This window comes from Dendrobium catenatum, unplaced genomic scaffold, assembly GCF_001605985.2.
Source record: "Dendrobium catenatum unplaced genomic scaffold, ASM160598v2 fragScaff_scaffold_1056, whole genome shotgun sequence".
NCBI classification, from domain to species: Eukaryota; Viridiplantae; Streptophyta; class Magnoliopsida; order Asparagales; family Orchidaceae; genus Dendrobium; species Dendrobium catenatum.
The window spans coordinates 6,462,237-6,478,147 of record NW_021319518.1 but is presented as its reverse complement, the minus strand read 5'-3'; the positions used below and the strand labels follow the sequence as shown (position 1 = coordinate 6,478,147).

Genomic DNA, 15,911 nt, shown 5'->3' with positions numbered 1-15,911 from the left:
AAGACTCAACTGACAACCTAAGACATTGATAAGGTCTCACTAGATGACCAACTAACACATCCTCCACATATTGATGACCCGTGTATAACCTATCCATTATAGGTCGTCTTATTTGCAGTTCCTCCCCGGAAGAGCTACTATCTTCCAAGATGTATGGAGTAAATTCAGAAATTATTTCATTTATTTATAATTACAAATCAACCATGCCACAAAGAGAATCAGAAAGTACCCCACCTAAGTAATTAGCCATGATTGCATGAGATTAAATGAAATAAAATAAGCTATTCAATAGTAAGTGATGCCAAGCCATTCCAAATCTTTTTTATTTTTCCTAAGTGAAATAAACACAAGTAAAGAAATACAACAGATGATGAAATAAACATAAAAGTGCATTGGAAAATGACAGAACACATGTGATGAAATAAGAACTACATATAAGATTATTACAGCCACATTGGCGATGCATAGAAATGTGGGTGACATATTACAACTACTCGATCCAATTTTTAAGAAGTTCATCATCCCATGTCTATAGGGTGGCCTTGTTGTCTATTTTTCTTTAGTGAGTCATGAAATGCAAGGATTACATGAGTGATATTCTTGATGTTGCCTAGTTTTACCAAGCATTTTGTTATTGTGTAAGGATCACTTCATTCAGCTTTATTCAATGTTTCTTTATCTCCTTTCTCCTTAGTACGTCTCTTCGTATACACAGTATCATCACTAGACCTTTTGGAGCCTACCATAAGACATGAATCTAGTGATTTCTCTAATACCACATCGAATTCGGCATCAAGTAGAGTGATAATAACGTTGCACTCATCTGCAAAGCTAACACCATGGACCGACATGAAATCATCTACAGTATTTGGAACTCCATCCTCTTCGATGTTGTTCGTAGGTCGTGACATCCAAGTGGAACGCGGCCTTATCTCAATTGCAACGTTCTTAAGACATGTCTTTTCAAATATTTAATGTTGATGGAATGGGTATTTGTGAAAACAGCCCACCTTGCGCTTCTCCTATTATTCAAAATTTTTAATTAGTACTAGGAAACTATTATTTCTTGCATTTAAGCTACTAATCAGAGGAAGAGATACATGAATAATTTCCTCCCACAACTCATCAGTTGCAACTAAAAAATAAAGATTCTCGTTCAATCCCCAACCACTTCAGTTTGATAGTTAATACAAACTTCTAAAGTCATACTTCATATTTTAAAATATTATCAGGTTAATTACTTTGGAGTAATTGGTTCTTGGACGTCTGTTCATCACTTTTATAACATTCATTCATTGTTCCTTCTTCAAAATGCTATTATAGAATTCCTATATAAAAATTGTTCAAGTAGGAGCTCCCCTAACACTATGTTATGCTATTCCGATCATTTTAGAGTTTGTGTCGAGTATTTTGGTTAGCTGGTGTGGATAGAGAATCTCTAGTAATGCTTGACATGGCCTTTTCTCAATATTCTTTATCTTTATTATTGAGAGAAGACCAAAGCAAGCTAGAGAAATAAATCAATAAAATTTGGCATTCCTTAATACTAGCTTTTTATGTACTAATAGCTCAATTAGTCATTAAAAGAGAAGCATAAAATTAAGTTAAGTGTTGCAGAGATGAGGATGCTTAAGTGTATGAGTGACTTTACACTTAAAAGGTTAGAGTGGATCCAATGGCAGATAAGATTAGTGAGAGTCACATTAGATGGTTTGGTAACATAAAGCATCGGCCATCCACTGTCCTAATTAGGGTTGACCCCATGAAGTGGGATAAAGGCTTTATTGTTGATGTTGTTGTTGTAATAGTTTGATTAGCCTTTTGGGATGCATAGATTTTTCGTAAAGCACTCTAATTAGCCACTCTTCTCTAATTACTCAAAAAACATATTTAGACTAAAAATATGCTTCAATCAATTTCTTCAAGTAACATAGTTTCACAAATTAGGATAAGCTACACATGCATATATCAGGAACTATGTCAACCACTATCATTTCATAACATGGGAAACTAAAAACGAATATCAAGTTGAAGTGACCTGCATCTGATAAGCAATTTAATCATCATGAGATAGAAAATAAGTTTTAGACTCCTTGAGGGATTTACAAATCATAGAACGTCATATATCTGCATACTAGCTAGTTTGAACATAGTAATAGGAAGTATAAAAATATGTGACATAACTCCTATGCTATTTTTGGACTAATTGGTAGGGCAAGTTGGGCAATAAATAATGAGTACTAAGCATATGTTGTTCTGTAATAGAATCAAGTAATATTTACCCCATATTCAAAATCTGAACTTCTGCCTTCATCTTTTTTTTCTTCTGGTGACTCATTTAAAGTCTTCTTCAGTTTCTTGACCTTTTTCTTATTTTGATCCACTCGCTCTGTTTCAATTTTATGCTTTTTGGAGCTTGCCCGGTCCTCCAATGCTTCCTCTACATGCCTCTTGTCTGAACAAAGAACAAATAGAATAATTAAATTATCTAAACAAAAAAAAAAAAAAATTTTTGCCGCCTTCGTTGGTGGAAGCGAGACCGAAGCTTCTGCAACCTGCGCAGAAGCAACGGTCCATTTTTTGCCGCCTTCGTTGGTGGAAGCGAGACCGAAGCTTCTGCAACCTGCGCAGAAGCAACGGTACTTAAGAAAAAGAGTGAAACTCATATTGTCAAATATATAATTGAAATCTAATAAAGATAGAGAAAGTGCATCAATGTTTGCCTTTCTTTTGGATTTTCCCATCAAGAAATAAGGTCCAGTGAGATGGAACTACACTGTGGACAGAGAAGTGGTAGTCAATGATGGGAAATAAATAAATATTTCATTACTGTCTATCAATACTATTCCGCAGCTTGGAAATGGAATTCTTAGGCAGCAGGATCCATTGGAGAGAATAGTGAAGAGAGGAAAGCAACATTCTACGGTATTGGAGGGTTTATTTTTTAATAAAAGTTCTAAAAGGTTTAAATCCTAAACAGGCGGTTTGGCAACATGTAGGATTTAATTTTAGTTATAAAAAAAAAGATTTAATTTTAGTAAATTTTTTAAATTTACTAAACTTCTAAAATCAACTTCATATTTTTAAATATTATGTGGTTAATTACATTGGTGTAATTGGTTCTTGGACGTCTGCACATCACTTTTACAACATTTGCCTATTGTTCCTTCTTCAAAACGCTATTACATAATTCTCATATAAAAATTGTTCAAGTAGGAGCTCACTAACACTATGTTATGCTCTTTCGGTCATTTTAGAGTTTGTGTCAAGTATTTTGGTTAGTTGGTGTGGAAAGAGAATCTCTAGTTATGCTTTCCAAGGTCTTTTCTCAATATTCTTTATCTTTATTATTAAGAGAAGACCAAAGCATGATAGAGAAATAAATTAATAAAATTTGGCATTCCATAATACTAGCTTTTTATATACTAATAGTTCAATTAGTCATTAAAAGAGAAGCATAAAATTAAGTTAAGTGCTGCAGAGATGAGGATGCTTAAGTGTATGAGTGGCTATACACTTAAAGACGGAATGTTACATGAGTATATATGTGAAAAGGTTAGAGTGGCTCCAATGGCATATAAGATTAGCAAAAGTCGCCTTAGATGATTTGGTCACATAAAGCATCAATCTTCCACTGTCCTGATTAGGACTAAACCCACGAAGTGGAATAAAGGCTTGATGTTATTGTTGATGTTGTTGTTGTAATAGTTTGATTAGCCTTTTGGGATGCATGGATTTTTTGTAAAACACACTAACCAGTCATTCTTCTTTAATTACTCAAAAAACATATTTAGGGGCTGTTTGGTTGCCTGAAAAAGAAATGCAGTGTAAAGTAAATGCAATGTAAAGTAAATGTAGTGCATTCTGAATACTTTGTATCTATTTGGTTGTCTGCAAAATAAACGCAGGAGAACTGTTTCCCTTGTTTGGTTTGATAGATCCAAAGTAAAGTAAAAGCAATTTTTTTATAATAATTTATTCTAGCATTACAATTAGTATATTTTAAAAAATAATATATTTATAATAATTAGTATTATTTGATGTTATAAAATATAAATCAGTATATTCATTTATTGTACGATCTTATTATAAATTTTTTTAGATTATAAGATATAAAATTATCCTAAATTTCACAGCAATAATCTCAGTTGAAATTCAAAGCTTTGAAACTCATCTTGATGCATTTAGTATTAATTCTTCCTATCTCAAAAATAGATAAAACAACACTAATGATGATACTTTTGAGTATAATAAATAATTAGAATTATATACAACAAAAAATAGAGGAAATTTTACTATGTGATAATCCACAAATGAGACAATTATTTCATCTGCAGTTTTCATTTATAGCACCTATCAGAATCTTTCCTCTTTCTTCTTCCCTGTTTGGTGTAATGTTAGCTGCACCATAAACAAATGAACAGTTAATTAAAAATTTTAAGTTTTAAGATATGCCATTACTAATCTGTCTGAAACCCCACAAGCCAAAGAAGAACTGCCTTGCAAAATCCCAGAACTTGTTATCGGATTCCCTCTTCGTCTTGATAGCCTTCCTTGGCATTGGCCGGCTCAAGATATATACTCAAGTGGCCTCTGAGGTTCTAATTATAAGTAAACGTTTATTATGGGGATTCATGGTGGCTTCTAATTCGTGTTATTTTTATGTTATCACTTTACTAGCCAAATCTTTTTATATACCTCGAACAAAAGAAATCACGTAGAACTTTATTAGCCTCAGTGCAGTTCTTATTTTCTGATCGTGCCTAGAAATCTGCTTTCTACATGTGTTGATGTTACAATGACTATTCCGTTATGTTCATATTCCTTTAAGATCTAATGGATTTAGATCGTTCCGAGAATAGGGTTTTTTTTTTTTTGTAACAGTAAATACTTTTTTTTATTTGAATTTGTTGTTGCCTCTGCTCTTTACCTTGGATATCTATAACTGTTCATCCTCAGTAGTATTTAACAGTGTATCTGAAAGCATTTCATCCTTGATTAAATAGACGCATCATCCTGTGTGGTGATCTGGTTGTGCAAATTTATGCTTTTCTTTCCACAATTGAAATTTACCTTCAAACCTTCTTTTTGTTTTCTTTGTAAGAAATCTATTCCTTTCAATGAAATGGGCATTTTTTTTTTCTGATATTTATCAATTAATAATTTGATATACCTTCCAAGGAAAACCATTTAAGATTGTTTCTTTCTCTGTTTAAATTTTGTATTTTTATTATTTCCTCCAGACAGAACATGCCTCTAGTGTTCCTGTATTTCCTCCTCCGCTTGGAATAGGCATCTTTGTGCCTGGTGGTCAGGTGGCTGCCTTTCGCCCTTTTGTTATGCACCCTCAAGGTGTTCCACATTCTCCGTCATCCACAAATTCCATCATCTCTCAATCTTATTTGGGCAATGTTCTGCCAACATCTCCAGTGCCAGCCCAACAGTTATGGCTGAACCATCAGGTTATCACCCTTTCACGATGCAGTTTTATGGATTTGTTGGAGATGGCAATTTCTGTAATATGTAAAACAACCAACAGCAGAGTTCCTTTCCTGCGATCAATGGGTCAAATGAACAGGAAGATGATGTGAACTTGCGAGCTCCCGTCGTGGTCGCAACTTCGGATCGGACAGGAAAGGGTCGTCGCGTGGAAGGAGCGAAGTCTAACAAGAAGGAAGGAGCCGAAGAAGCCACTCGTGCAATCTTACACCTCCTTCGAAGCAATGAAGCCGAAGTTCGCTGTCGAACAGCAACGTCGCGTCGTCAAGCGTATTTAAAACCCGCTCAAAATGAGCGTGTTTCTAATTCACGCAAAACAGGTCCTATAATACACCCCTAATACTTGTGAGGATTTTCTTTTCTTCCGTCCAAAATTAACCAAACAATCAAATTTAATAAATACATGTATTTGTTTTACTTTACACTCCTAATTCAGGCAACCAAACAGCCCCTTAGACTACACAATATGCTTCAATCAATTTTTTCAAGTAACATAGTTTTACAATTTGGGTTAAGTCAAACATGCATATATCAGGAACTATGTCGACCACTAACATTTCATAACATGGGAAACTAAAAACAAATATCAAGTTGAATTGACATGCATCTGATAAGTGATTTAACTATCATGGGATTAACATAAGTTTCTAAACTCCTTGAGTGATTACAAGTCATCGAACGTCATATATCTACATACTAGCTAGTTTGAACATGGTCATAGGAAGTATAAAAATATGTGACAAACTCCTATGCTATTTTTGGACTCATTGGTAGGGCAAGTTGGGCTATAAACAATGACTACTAAGCGTATGTTGTTCTGTAACAAAATCAAGTAATATTTACCCCATATTCAAAATCTGAACTTTTGCCTTCATCTTTCTTTTCTCCTAGGGATTCATTTAAAGTCTTCTTCAGTTTCTTGACCTTTTTCTTATTTTGATCCACTTGCTCTGTTTCAATTGTATGCTTTTTGGAGCTTGCCTGGTCCTCCGGTGCTTCCTCGACATGCCTCTTGTCTAAACAAAGAACAAATGGAATAATTAAATTAGCTAAACAAAAAATAAACAAACCAAAACATATGAAAGAATGATTGAATAATAAAATACTACACCATTTTTTGCCTCCTTCGTTGGTGGAAGCGAGACCGTAGCTTCTGCAACCTGCGTAGAAGCAACTGGTACTTAGGAAAAAGAGTGAAACTTAGGTTGTCGAATATATAATTGAAATCTAATAAAGATAGAGAAGGTGCATCAACGTTTGCCTTTCTTTTGGATTTTCCCATCAAGAAATAAGGTCCAGTGAGATGGAACTACACTGTGGACAAAGAAGTGGTAATCAATGATGGGAAATAAATAAATATTTCATTACTGTCTATCAATACTATTTTGCAGCTTGGACATGGAATTCTTAGGCACCAGAATCCATGGGAGAGAATAGTGAAGAGAGGAAAGCAACATTCTACGATATTGGAGGGTTTATTTTAATAAAAGTTCTAAAAGGTCTAAACCCTAAAGGGGCGGTTTGGCAACATGTAGGATTTAATTTTAGTTTAAAAAAAAAGATTTAATTTTAGTAATTTTTTTACATTTACTAAACTTCTAAAGTCAGCCTTCATATTTTTAAATATTATGAGGTTAATTTGGTGTAATTGGTTCTTGGATGTCTGTATATCACTTTTACAACATTTGCCTATTGTTCCTTCTTCAATACGCTATTACAGAATTCCCATATAAAAATTATTCAAGTAGGAGCTCCCCTAACACTGTGTTATGCTCTTTCGGTCATTTTAGAGTTCATGTCAATTATTTTGTTTAGTTGGTGTGGATAGAGAATCTCTAGTTATGCTTTCCATGGTCTTTTATCAATATTCTTTATCTTTATTATTGAGAGAAGACCAAAGCATGATAGAGAAATAAATCAATAAAATTTGGCATTTCATAATACTAGCTTTTTATATACTAGTAGTTCAATTAGTCATTAAAAGAGAAGCATAAAATTAAGTTAAGTGTTGCAGAAATGAGGATGCTTAAGTGTATGAGTGGCTTTACACTTAAAGACAATGTGACATGAGTAAATATGTGAAAAGGTTAGAGTGGCTCCAATGGCAGATAAGATTAGCGAGAGTTTCCTTAGATGATTTGGTCACATAAAGCATCAGTCTTCAACTGTCCCAGTTAGGACTAACCCCATGAAGTGGAATAAAGGCTTGATGTTATTGTTGATGTTGTTGTTGTAATAGTTTGATTAGCCTTTTGGGATGCATAGCTTTTTCGTAAAACATTCTAACCAGTCGTTCTTCTCTAATTACTCAAAAAACATAATTAGACTACACAATATGCTTCAATCAATTTCTTCAAGTAACATAGTTTTACAATTTTGATTAAGTCAAACATGCATATATCAGGAACTACGTCGACCACTAACATTTCATAATATGGGAAACTAAAAACGAATATCAAGTTGAAGTGACATGCATCTGGTAAGCGATTTAATTATCATGGGATTGAACATAAATTTCTAAACTCCTTGAGTGATTACAAGTCATCGAACGTCATATATCTAAATACTAACTAGTTTGAACATGGTCATAGGAAGTATAAAAATATGTGACATAACTCCTATGCTATTTTTGGACTCATTGGTAGGGTAAGTTGGGCTATAAATAATGACTACTAAGCGTATGTTGATCTGTAATAGAATCAAGTAATATTTACCCCATATTCAAAATCTGAACTTTTGCCTTCATCTTTCTTTTCTCCTAGGGATTCACTCAAAGTCTTCTTCCGTTTCTTGACCTTTTTCTTATTTTGATCCACTTGCTCTGTTTCAATTGTATGCTTTTTGGAGCTTGCCCGGTCCTCCGGTGCTTCCTCTACACCCCTCTTATCTGAACAAAGAACAAATGGAATAATTAAATTAGCTAAACAAAAAATAAACAAACCAAAACATATGAAGGAATGATTGAATAATAAAAGACTACACCATTTTTTGCCGCCTTCGTTGGTGGAAGCCAGACCGTAGCTTCTGCAACCTGCGCATAAGCAACTGGTACTTAGGAAAAAGAGTGAAACTCAGACTGTCGAATATATAATTGAAATCTAATAAAGATAGAGAATGTGCATCAACGTTTGCCTTTCTTTTGGATTTTCCCATCGAGAAATAAGATCAAGTGAGATGGAACTACACTGTGGACAGATAAGTGGTAATCAATGATGGGAAATAAATAAATATTTCATTATTGTCTATCAATACTATTATGCAGCTTGGACATGGAATTCTTAGGCACTAGGATCCATGGGAGAGAATAGTGAAGAGAGGAAAGCAACATTCTACGGTATTGGAGGGTTTATTTTAATAAAAGTTCTATAAGGTCTAAACCCTAAAGGGGCGGTTTGGCAACATGTAGTATTTAATTTTAGTTAAAAAAATGATTTAATTTTAGTAATTTTTTAAATTTACTAAACTTCTAAAGTCAGCCTTCATATTTTTAAATATTATGAGGTTAATTACTTTGGTGTAATTGGATCTTGGACGTCTGTACATCACTTTTACAACATTTGCATATTGTTCCTTCTTCAACACGCTATTACAGAATTCCCATATAAAAATTGTTCAAGTAGGAGCTCCCCTAACATTATGTTATGCTCTTTCGGTCATTTTAGAGTTCGTGTCAAGTATTTTGGTTAGTTAGTGTGGATAGAGAATCTCTAGTTATGCTTTCCATGGTCTTTTCTCAATATTCTTTATCTTTATTATTGAGAGAAGACCAAAGAAAAATAGAGAAATAAATCAATAAAATTTGGCATTCCATAATACTAGCTTTTTATATACTAATAGTTCAATTAGTCATTAAAAGAGAAGAATAAAATTAAGTTAAGTGTTGCAGAGATGAGGATGCTTAAGTGTATGAGTGGCTTTACACTTAAAGACAGAATGTGAAAAGGTTAGAGTGGCTTCAATGGCATATAAGATTAGCGAGAGTCGACTTAGATGGTTTGGTCACATAAAACATCAAGCTGCTGCTGTCCCGGTTAGGCCTAACCCCACGAAGTGGGATAAAGGCTTGATGTTATTGTTGATGTTGTTGTTGTAATAGTTTGATTAGCCTTTTGGGATGCATAACCTTTTCGTAAAACACTCTAACCAGTCATTCTTCTCTAATTACTCAAAAAACATAATTAGACTACACAATATGCTTCAATCAATTTCTTCAAGTAACATAATTTTACAATTTGGATTAAGTCAAGCATGCATATATGAGGAACTATGTCAACCACTCACATTTCATAACATGGGAAACTAAAAATGAATATCAAGTTGAAGTGACATGCATCTAATAAGCGATTTAATTATCAACATAAGTTTCTAGACTCCTTGAGTGATTACAAGTCATCAAACGTCATATATCTACATACTAGCTAGTTTGAACATGGTCATAGGAAATATAAAAATATGTGAACTCCTACGCTATTTTTGGACTCATTGGTAGGGCAAGTTGGGCTATAAATAATGACTACTAAGCTATGTTGTTCTTTAACAAAATCAAGTAATATTTACCCCATATTCAAAATCTGAACTTCTGCCTTCATCTTTCTTTTCTCCTGGGGATTCAGTGAAAGACTTCTTCATTTTCTTGACCTTTTTCTTACTCAGATCCACCTGCTCTGTTTCAATTTTCTTCTTTTTGGAGCTTGCCCTGTCCTCCGGTGCTTCCTCTACACGCCTCTTGTCTGAACAAAGAACAAATGGAATAATTGAATTATCTAAACAAAAAATAAACAAACCAAAACATATGAAGGAATGATTGAAAAATAAAAGACTACACCATTTTTCGCCGCCTTCGTTGGTGCTGGAAGCGGCACCGTAGCTTCTGCAACCTGCGCAGAAGCAACTGGCACTTAGGAAAAATAGTGAAACTCAGACAGTCGAATATATCATTAAAATCTACTGAAGATAGAGGAGATGCATCAACGTTTGTCTTTCTTCTGGATTTTCCCATCGAGAAATAAGGTCCCGCCTCCCGCGAGATGGAACTACACTGTGGACAGAGAAGCGGTAATCAATGATGTAAAATAAATAAAAGTTGAGTATGTTGAAGTTCCGAAAGGTCTAAACCCTAAAAAGGGGCGGTTTGGCAACACGTAGGATTTAATTTTAGTTAATTTTGTAAATTTAGATTTAGTAAATTTTGAGAAAGTTAAATTTTTAAAATTATTTGGCAACATTGGTTGTTAAAAACGTAATCCAAGTTTTAATGCAGTTAATTTATTTAAAATTTAAATTTAATATGTTTTTAATTTAATTTATATGCTAAATATGAAGTATTTATTAATTGTATTTTCATTATTATTAATAAATTATAATGATAAATAATATAATTAGAAAATTATTTAATTATCAAATAATGCAACTAATAATTTAATTAGTGATTGTAGTACTAATTATCAAAAATTTAATAAGTAATTAATATTAATTACATTGATTGTTATTTAATTAATTATTTAATCATTTTTTAAAATAATAAATTATTTACCTAATACTACTAATAACTTAATTAATTATTTAAGTATTTTTAATAGTTTTAATTATTAATTGTCTCATAATTTAGTTGAGCTAATTATATTTATTAATTATTTAATTAAATTATAATTATTTATTTAATATACTACTAATTATATCACTAATTATTTAATTAAACTAATTCATTATTAATATTTTATATAATATTAATTAGCTAAATTAAATTAATTTCTTTTTTTTTATAAAACCCACCAAATGAGACTACGAGTTAATTTAAAAATAAATTACAAGCCTAGAATAGAACAACAGCTCATAATAAAACATCAATTAAAATAAAACCTAAGAGTAATTGTTCTAATCTAATACAAAAAGCAAACAAATAAAAATAAAACCACAACAACCACAAACAAAAAACAACAGGACATGACCAAGTGTAACATCAAATCAATCAAGAGCAACCTATAAAGAAGTGTTGAGAAGAAAAGCCAAAAGAAACGAACCATGAACCAACGCCAACCAAGCATCAACATGATTAGCAGAACCATAAACAAACCGACTACAATCAAAGAATTACTTTTTGTTAGCTTTATTTTTTGTTTTCCGCCTACTGGGCTTCTCACCACCATGCATGGAATCATCATCTTCAATATGAATCACCTTCAAATTAAACAAATCATTCGTAGATTCAGCCAAGTCATTCACATCACTCTGGCTATCCAAAGAAGAACAACCTTCTAGCTAATCTGAATGATCCACATCATATTCCTTCAAATTTAAAGCTAAATGAATATTAGATCATCCTTCGATATAATAGAGATATGCACATCAATAAAATCCTCGTAATTAACCATATTGGCAATGATAGGCGGCACACCTAGGACATCCAAGGGAGAGTAACCATAAAGCATCACCAAATCGCAAGAGAAAGCATCTAAATCAACCCTAAATTAAATTAATTTCTATTTTTAGATGATGGGCCATATGGGGTTTGCCAAAAATGCGAAGTTAAAGCTCATGGTAAGTCTAAGCCCCGCTTCACAACAGGGATTTTGACATTTTGGCCCTAAATATCAGATTTCGTACCTAAATCTCAGATTTCGTAAATCTGATTATTTTTGCAAATTTAAGGATTTAGCGTAAAAAGCACGTGAAAGAGGAGAAATATCGATACCTTCGTGGCGAGCTCCAGCAATGACTTCCGATCTAACATGAACAGTACAACGCTATCATCGAAGATGGAGAAGCTTCGACTCTTTCAAAACTCAACCTCACACAAAGCTCAGCAATAACAAAGAGATGCAAAAGGTGGAGGATTTGATTGTGATGGCTTTCTTACTAATTTTTGAAGCAACTTTTTAGTGCAAAAATTTTTCTTGAACTGAAAATTTTTGTACTATAATGTTGTTTCAGAAAATAATAAGAAAGATGCCCCAAACGAAACAAAAACAACAAACCTTAGACCTTGGTGAAGAAAGCAAAGAAATTTCCTGACTCAGTTTAAAAAGCTACTTCACACAAAGCACGCGAAAGCAACAACGAAAAAATGGTGACAATGAAAAAAATAACGATAGGCCAAAGATCACTTATGCAAATTTAATACAAATAAATTAATCTTGATAATTAATGTTAATATTAATCTATCAGGTTTTTAATTTTATTTAATTTTAATTAATATACTTAGGATCAATAAAATAAATAAATTAAGTTTTGTATTTTACTAAGATAATAATTAATTAATTAATAATTAATTAGGATATTAATATATACTAATTAGGTAATATGATTTGCATATAATATAAAGTTGTAATAATTTCTATTAAATTTATAAAATTATATGTTAAATAAATTTATATTAAATGTGAATTAAATTTAAAGATTGATTGTGTTTAAATATAAAATTATAGAATATATGAATAATATTTATTTTTTAGTCAAAATTTTATATGTTTACATAATTGTTATATTATTATTATGCAAATAGATTTACCCGAGCCATCGAACCTTTAATTTTTAAGATTCTCTTCAATTTTCTCAACCTTTATTTAACTTTAAATGCCTTATAATATTCCTAATTATAAATTTATAACCATTATTTTATTTATGGAAAATATATATTTGGTAGTACATTTTGATCAAAATAATATCAGTTTTATAAATATCAATCAAAACTATAAAACCTCTCAAATAAAAGAAGATAAACTCTTAAACATATAGGCGTCTTTTGGTGCAACGGTCGAAATTTTATTCAAGAAACTTCGCAGTTAGTGTGTTCATCCCAGAAAAATCATATGATGGGTGATCTTATGGGAAGTTATACAAATATGACAAAATTGTGAGGCCCTTAGGTCAAAGTGAACAATATCTTGATAATTAAGAGTTTGGGCTATTACAAATTGTATCATAGTAACACACCAATCGAAAGATGCAGATTAGGTGTAATACAAAATAAAGTGTTAAGCCATAGGAGCCACCTCTTGAACTCTATATGGGACAAAATACTTTGCGAGAGTCACCACTTGAACTTGTAGGGGTCACCTCTAAAATTCTATATGCCTGATGGATGATTTTGGAATAAAGATACTGACAAAATTGTTAATTACTTAATTGGGAAAGATTATAAAATCTTTTTAAGTAAAAGAAGCTAAAATCTTAAACATATAGACACCTTTTTTGTGTAATGGTCAAAATTTCATTTAATAAATTACACAGTTAAGTGTTCTCGTCCCACAAAAATCCTGGGATGGATGAACTCCTGAAAAGTTACACAAATAGGATAAAACCGTGAGGCACTTAGGCCAAAGTGGATACTATCTCGAGAGTTATGAGTTGGAGTTATTACGAAAACTCTCTTTGTATAATTGTGCAATATATTCGAATCATTTTTGAATTATGATCAACTATTTTCGAATCATGGTCAAGCCATTCTTAAACCATAGTTGAGCCACTTCAAACTTAATTAAACTATTTTCGATCCAAAATATCTCTAAAGCCTATTTGCACTTTTAAACCATGTTTTAATAATGTTTAAATATGAATTAAACAATGTTTGATTGACATTTTTTATTATGCTTTGAAGAAGATTCAAAGATGGTTCAAAGATATATTGATTATGGTCCAAAAATATTTTGATCATAGGTTGATGATGTTTAGATCATGGTTTAACAATAGTTTAAAGATTATTTTACTATGATTAAAAAATGATTTGTTTTGATTTGCCCTTATTTATATCTTTAAAATTGATTTATTTGAATTGTTTTATTATATATACAAATATTTGTTATAGTTATATACATACAAAGATATTATTCTCTTTGTGTCACATATCGAGCTAAGAATATTATGAATAAACTTTTAAAATGTTCGAGACAAATTACCTCATTGCCAATGGCAAGAAATTCCACTGTAGTTGACATAATATTGATACGTCATGCAAAAATTATCTTGATCGGGCACGAATCTCGAGGCAAAAAGCTAGTTGGAAACTTCAAAAATTAAATCCGGGAGTTCCTGAACTTCGATTTCAGCAAACTTACAATCAATCTGAGCGTCTCGAAAATACGAACCCAACGACACCAAATTTGACTCAATCCGAGCCCAAATGAGTCCAAATCAAAGACCTAAAGCGCTGTTGGAAGGTTCGAACCAGGTTTTGAAACCACAATTGAGTTCCAAACGATCTCCGATTTTGGCGAGTTTATAATCAAATCGAACGGATCGACGAGGACAAAATTCCAACGAGCCCAAGATCACTGAATTCTGACATCACTAAGACCATTGAAATGTCATCAAATACGGTTCATGATCAAAGGATTCAAATAATCGCCGCCATACCAACCACTCCCAACTTACCCTTAATCATCCTTATATATTTACAAAGTCACTGCTACTCTAAAAAAACCTATAAATAGCCCCCCACTCCTTCTCATGATGAGGGGGAAAAGAGAGAAGGAAGGGAGAATTTGGAGCTGCTCTTGCCGCCAATCGGCGATCCCGACTTCACGGGACGCTACCGACCCGCGAAGTTCGCCGACCACCACCAAGTTCCTGCCAACCACGCTAGTATTCCTCTCAACATCGCCTGATTTCCCGCGACGACCAGCGAATTCTTCCCGACCACCGACGGACTTCAGCAATCCATCGGACTACCGACGAACTTCCGCCAAGTCGCCAGCGCACAGCCGAACTTCCGCCGGAGTTCTTCCGACCGCCGTGACTTCCACCAGTCGTCGATCGCCTCCGGACTTCCACCCATCCTCCGACCTCCGCCGGACTTCCACCAGTTCGACGGCGATTCGCCGCCGGACTTCCACCCGATCCCACGACTGCCGCCGGGACTTCTACCAAGTTCATTGCTGCGCCGGCACACCCGCTTGCTCGCCGTATGCTTCGTAGACTTTCATAGTTTGCCGTCGCCATCAAGAATTCACAGTCTGCCGAAACACCGCAGGCCTTTTCGCTAGTCCGCCACCTATAGTCCCGCCAACACTGTCATCCAATTACCGTCCTTACAATCTCTGTCGTTTGACAGACTTTATGGTTCTTCGGACATCCGTCGTCTACCGACGTACATTCTTTCGGCCGACTATGTCCCTCCGACCTCCGCGCCCGCCGGACTACGGTTCTCCGACCTTCGTTCGCTCGCCGACTACGGTCCCCTCCGACCTTCGTCGCCCGCCGACTAGATCCTTTGACCTCTGTTGGTCTGGCTAACAACAGTTCCTTCTAACCTCCGATCACCCGGTGACTATGATCCTCCAGACCGTCCCGTCGCATACAACGGTCCTTCTGACCTATTCGCTCACAGACTACGATCCTTCCGACCATCCGTCGCAATACAACGGTCCTTCTGACCTATGTCGCTCACAGAGACTACGATCCTTATCGGACCTCCG

At 33.8% G+C, this 15,911-nt stretch overlaps 1 protein-coding gene across 2 annotated transcripts; it reads right to left on the bottom strand.

The window, feature by feature from the left end:
• Positions 1–2,252: 2,252 nt before the first annotated feature.
• Positions 2,253–10,604, bottom strand: LOC110103403 (H/ACA ribonucleoprotein complex subunit 4). 2 transcript variants are annotated; one of them, XM_028698158.1, is made up of 9 exons: positions 10,472–10,604; positions 10,325–10,376; positions 10,057–10,229; positions 8,482–8,530; positions 8,214–8,386; positions 6,611–6,659; positions 6,343–6,515; positions 2,575–2,623; positions 2,253–2,455 (listed from the first exon to the last, which is right to left on the bottom strand). In XM_028698158.1, the coding sequence occupies exons 1-9, from the start codon at positions 10,496–10,498 to the stop codon at positions 2,268–2,270; spliced, it is 933 nt and encodes a 310-aa protein (XP_028553991.1). In that variant the 5' UTR covers positions 10,499–10,604; the 3' UTR covers positions 2,253–2,267. The 2 variants fall into 2 exon arrangements, with proteins under 2 accessions (XP_028553991.1, XP_028553992.1); XM_028698159.1 differs by lacking the exons at positions 2,253–2,455; positions 2,575–2,623 and adding an exon at positions 2,718–2,776.
• Positions 10,605–15,911: the final 5,307 nt, after the last annotated feature.

What these genes read in the sequence shown, in the direction of transcription:
- LOC110103403 (XM_028698158.1), bottom strand. Translation starts at nt 10,498, where the DNA reads ATGGGAAAATCCAGAAGAAAGACAAAC. An exon ending in GTTCAGATTTTGAATATGGG is followed by an intron (nt 6,660 to 8,213) that starts GTAAATATTACT and finishes GCTTCTACGCAG; the next exon opens with GTTGCAGAAGCTACGGTCTC. An exon ending in AACGAAGGCGGCAAAAAATG is followed by an intron (nt 2,456 to 2,574) that starts GACCGTTGCTTC and finishes TTCTTTGTTCAG; the next exon opens with ACAAGAGGCATGTAGAGGAA.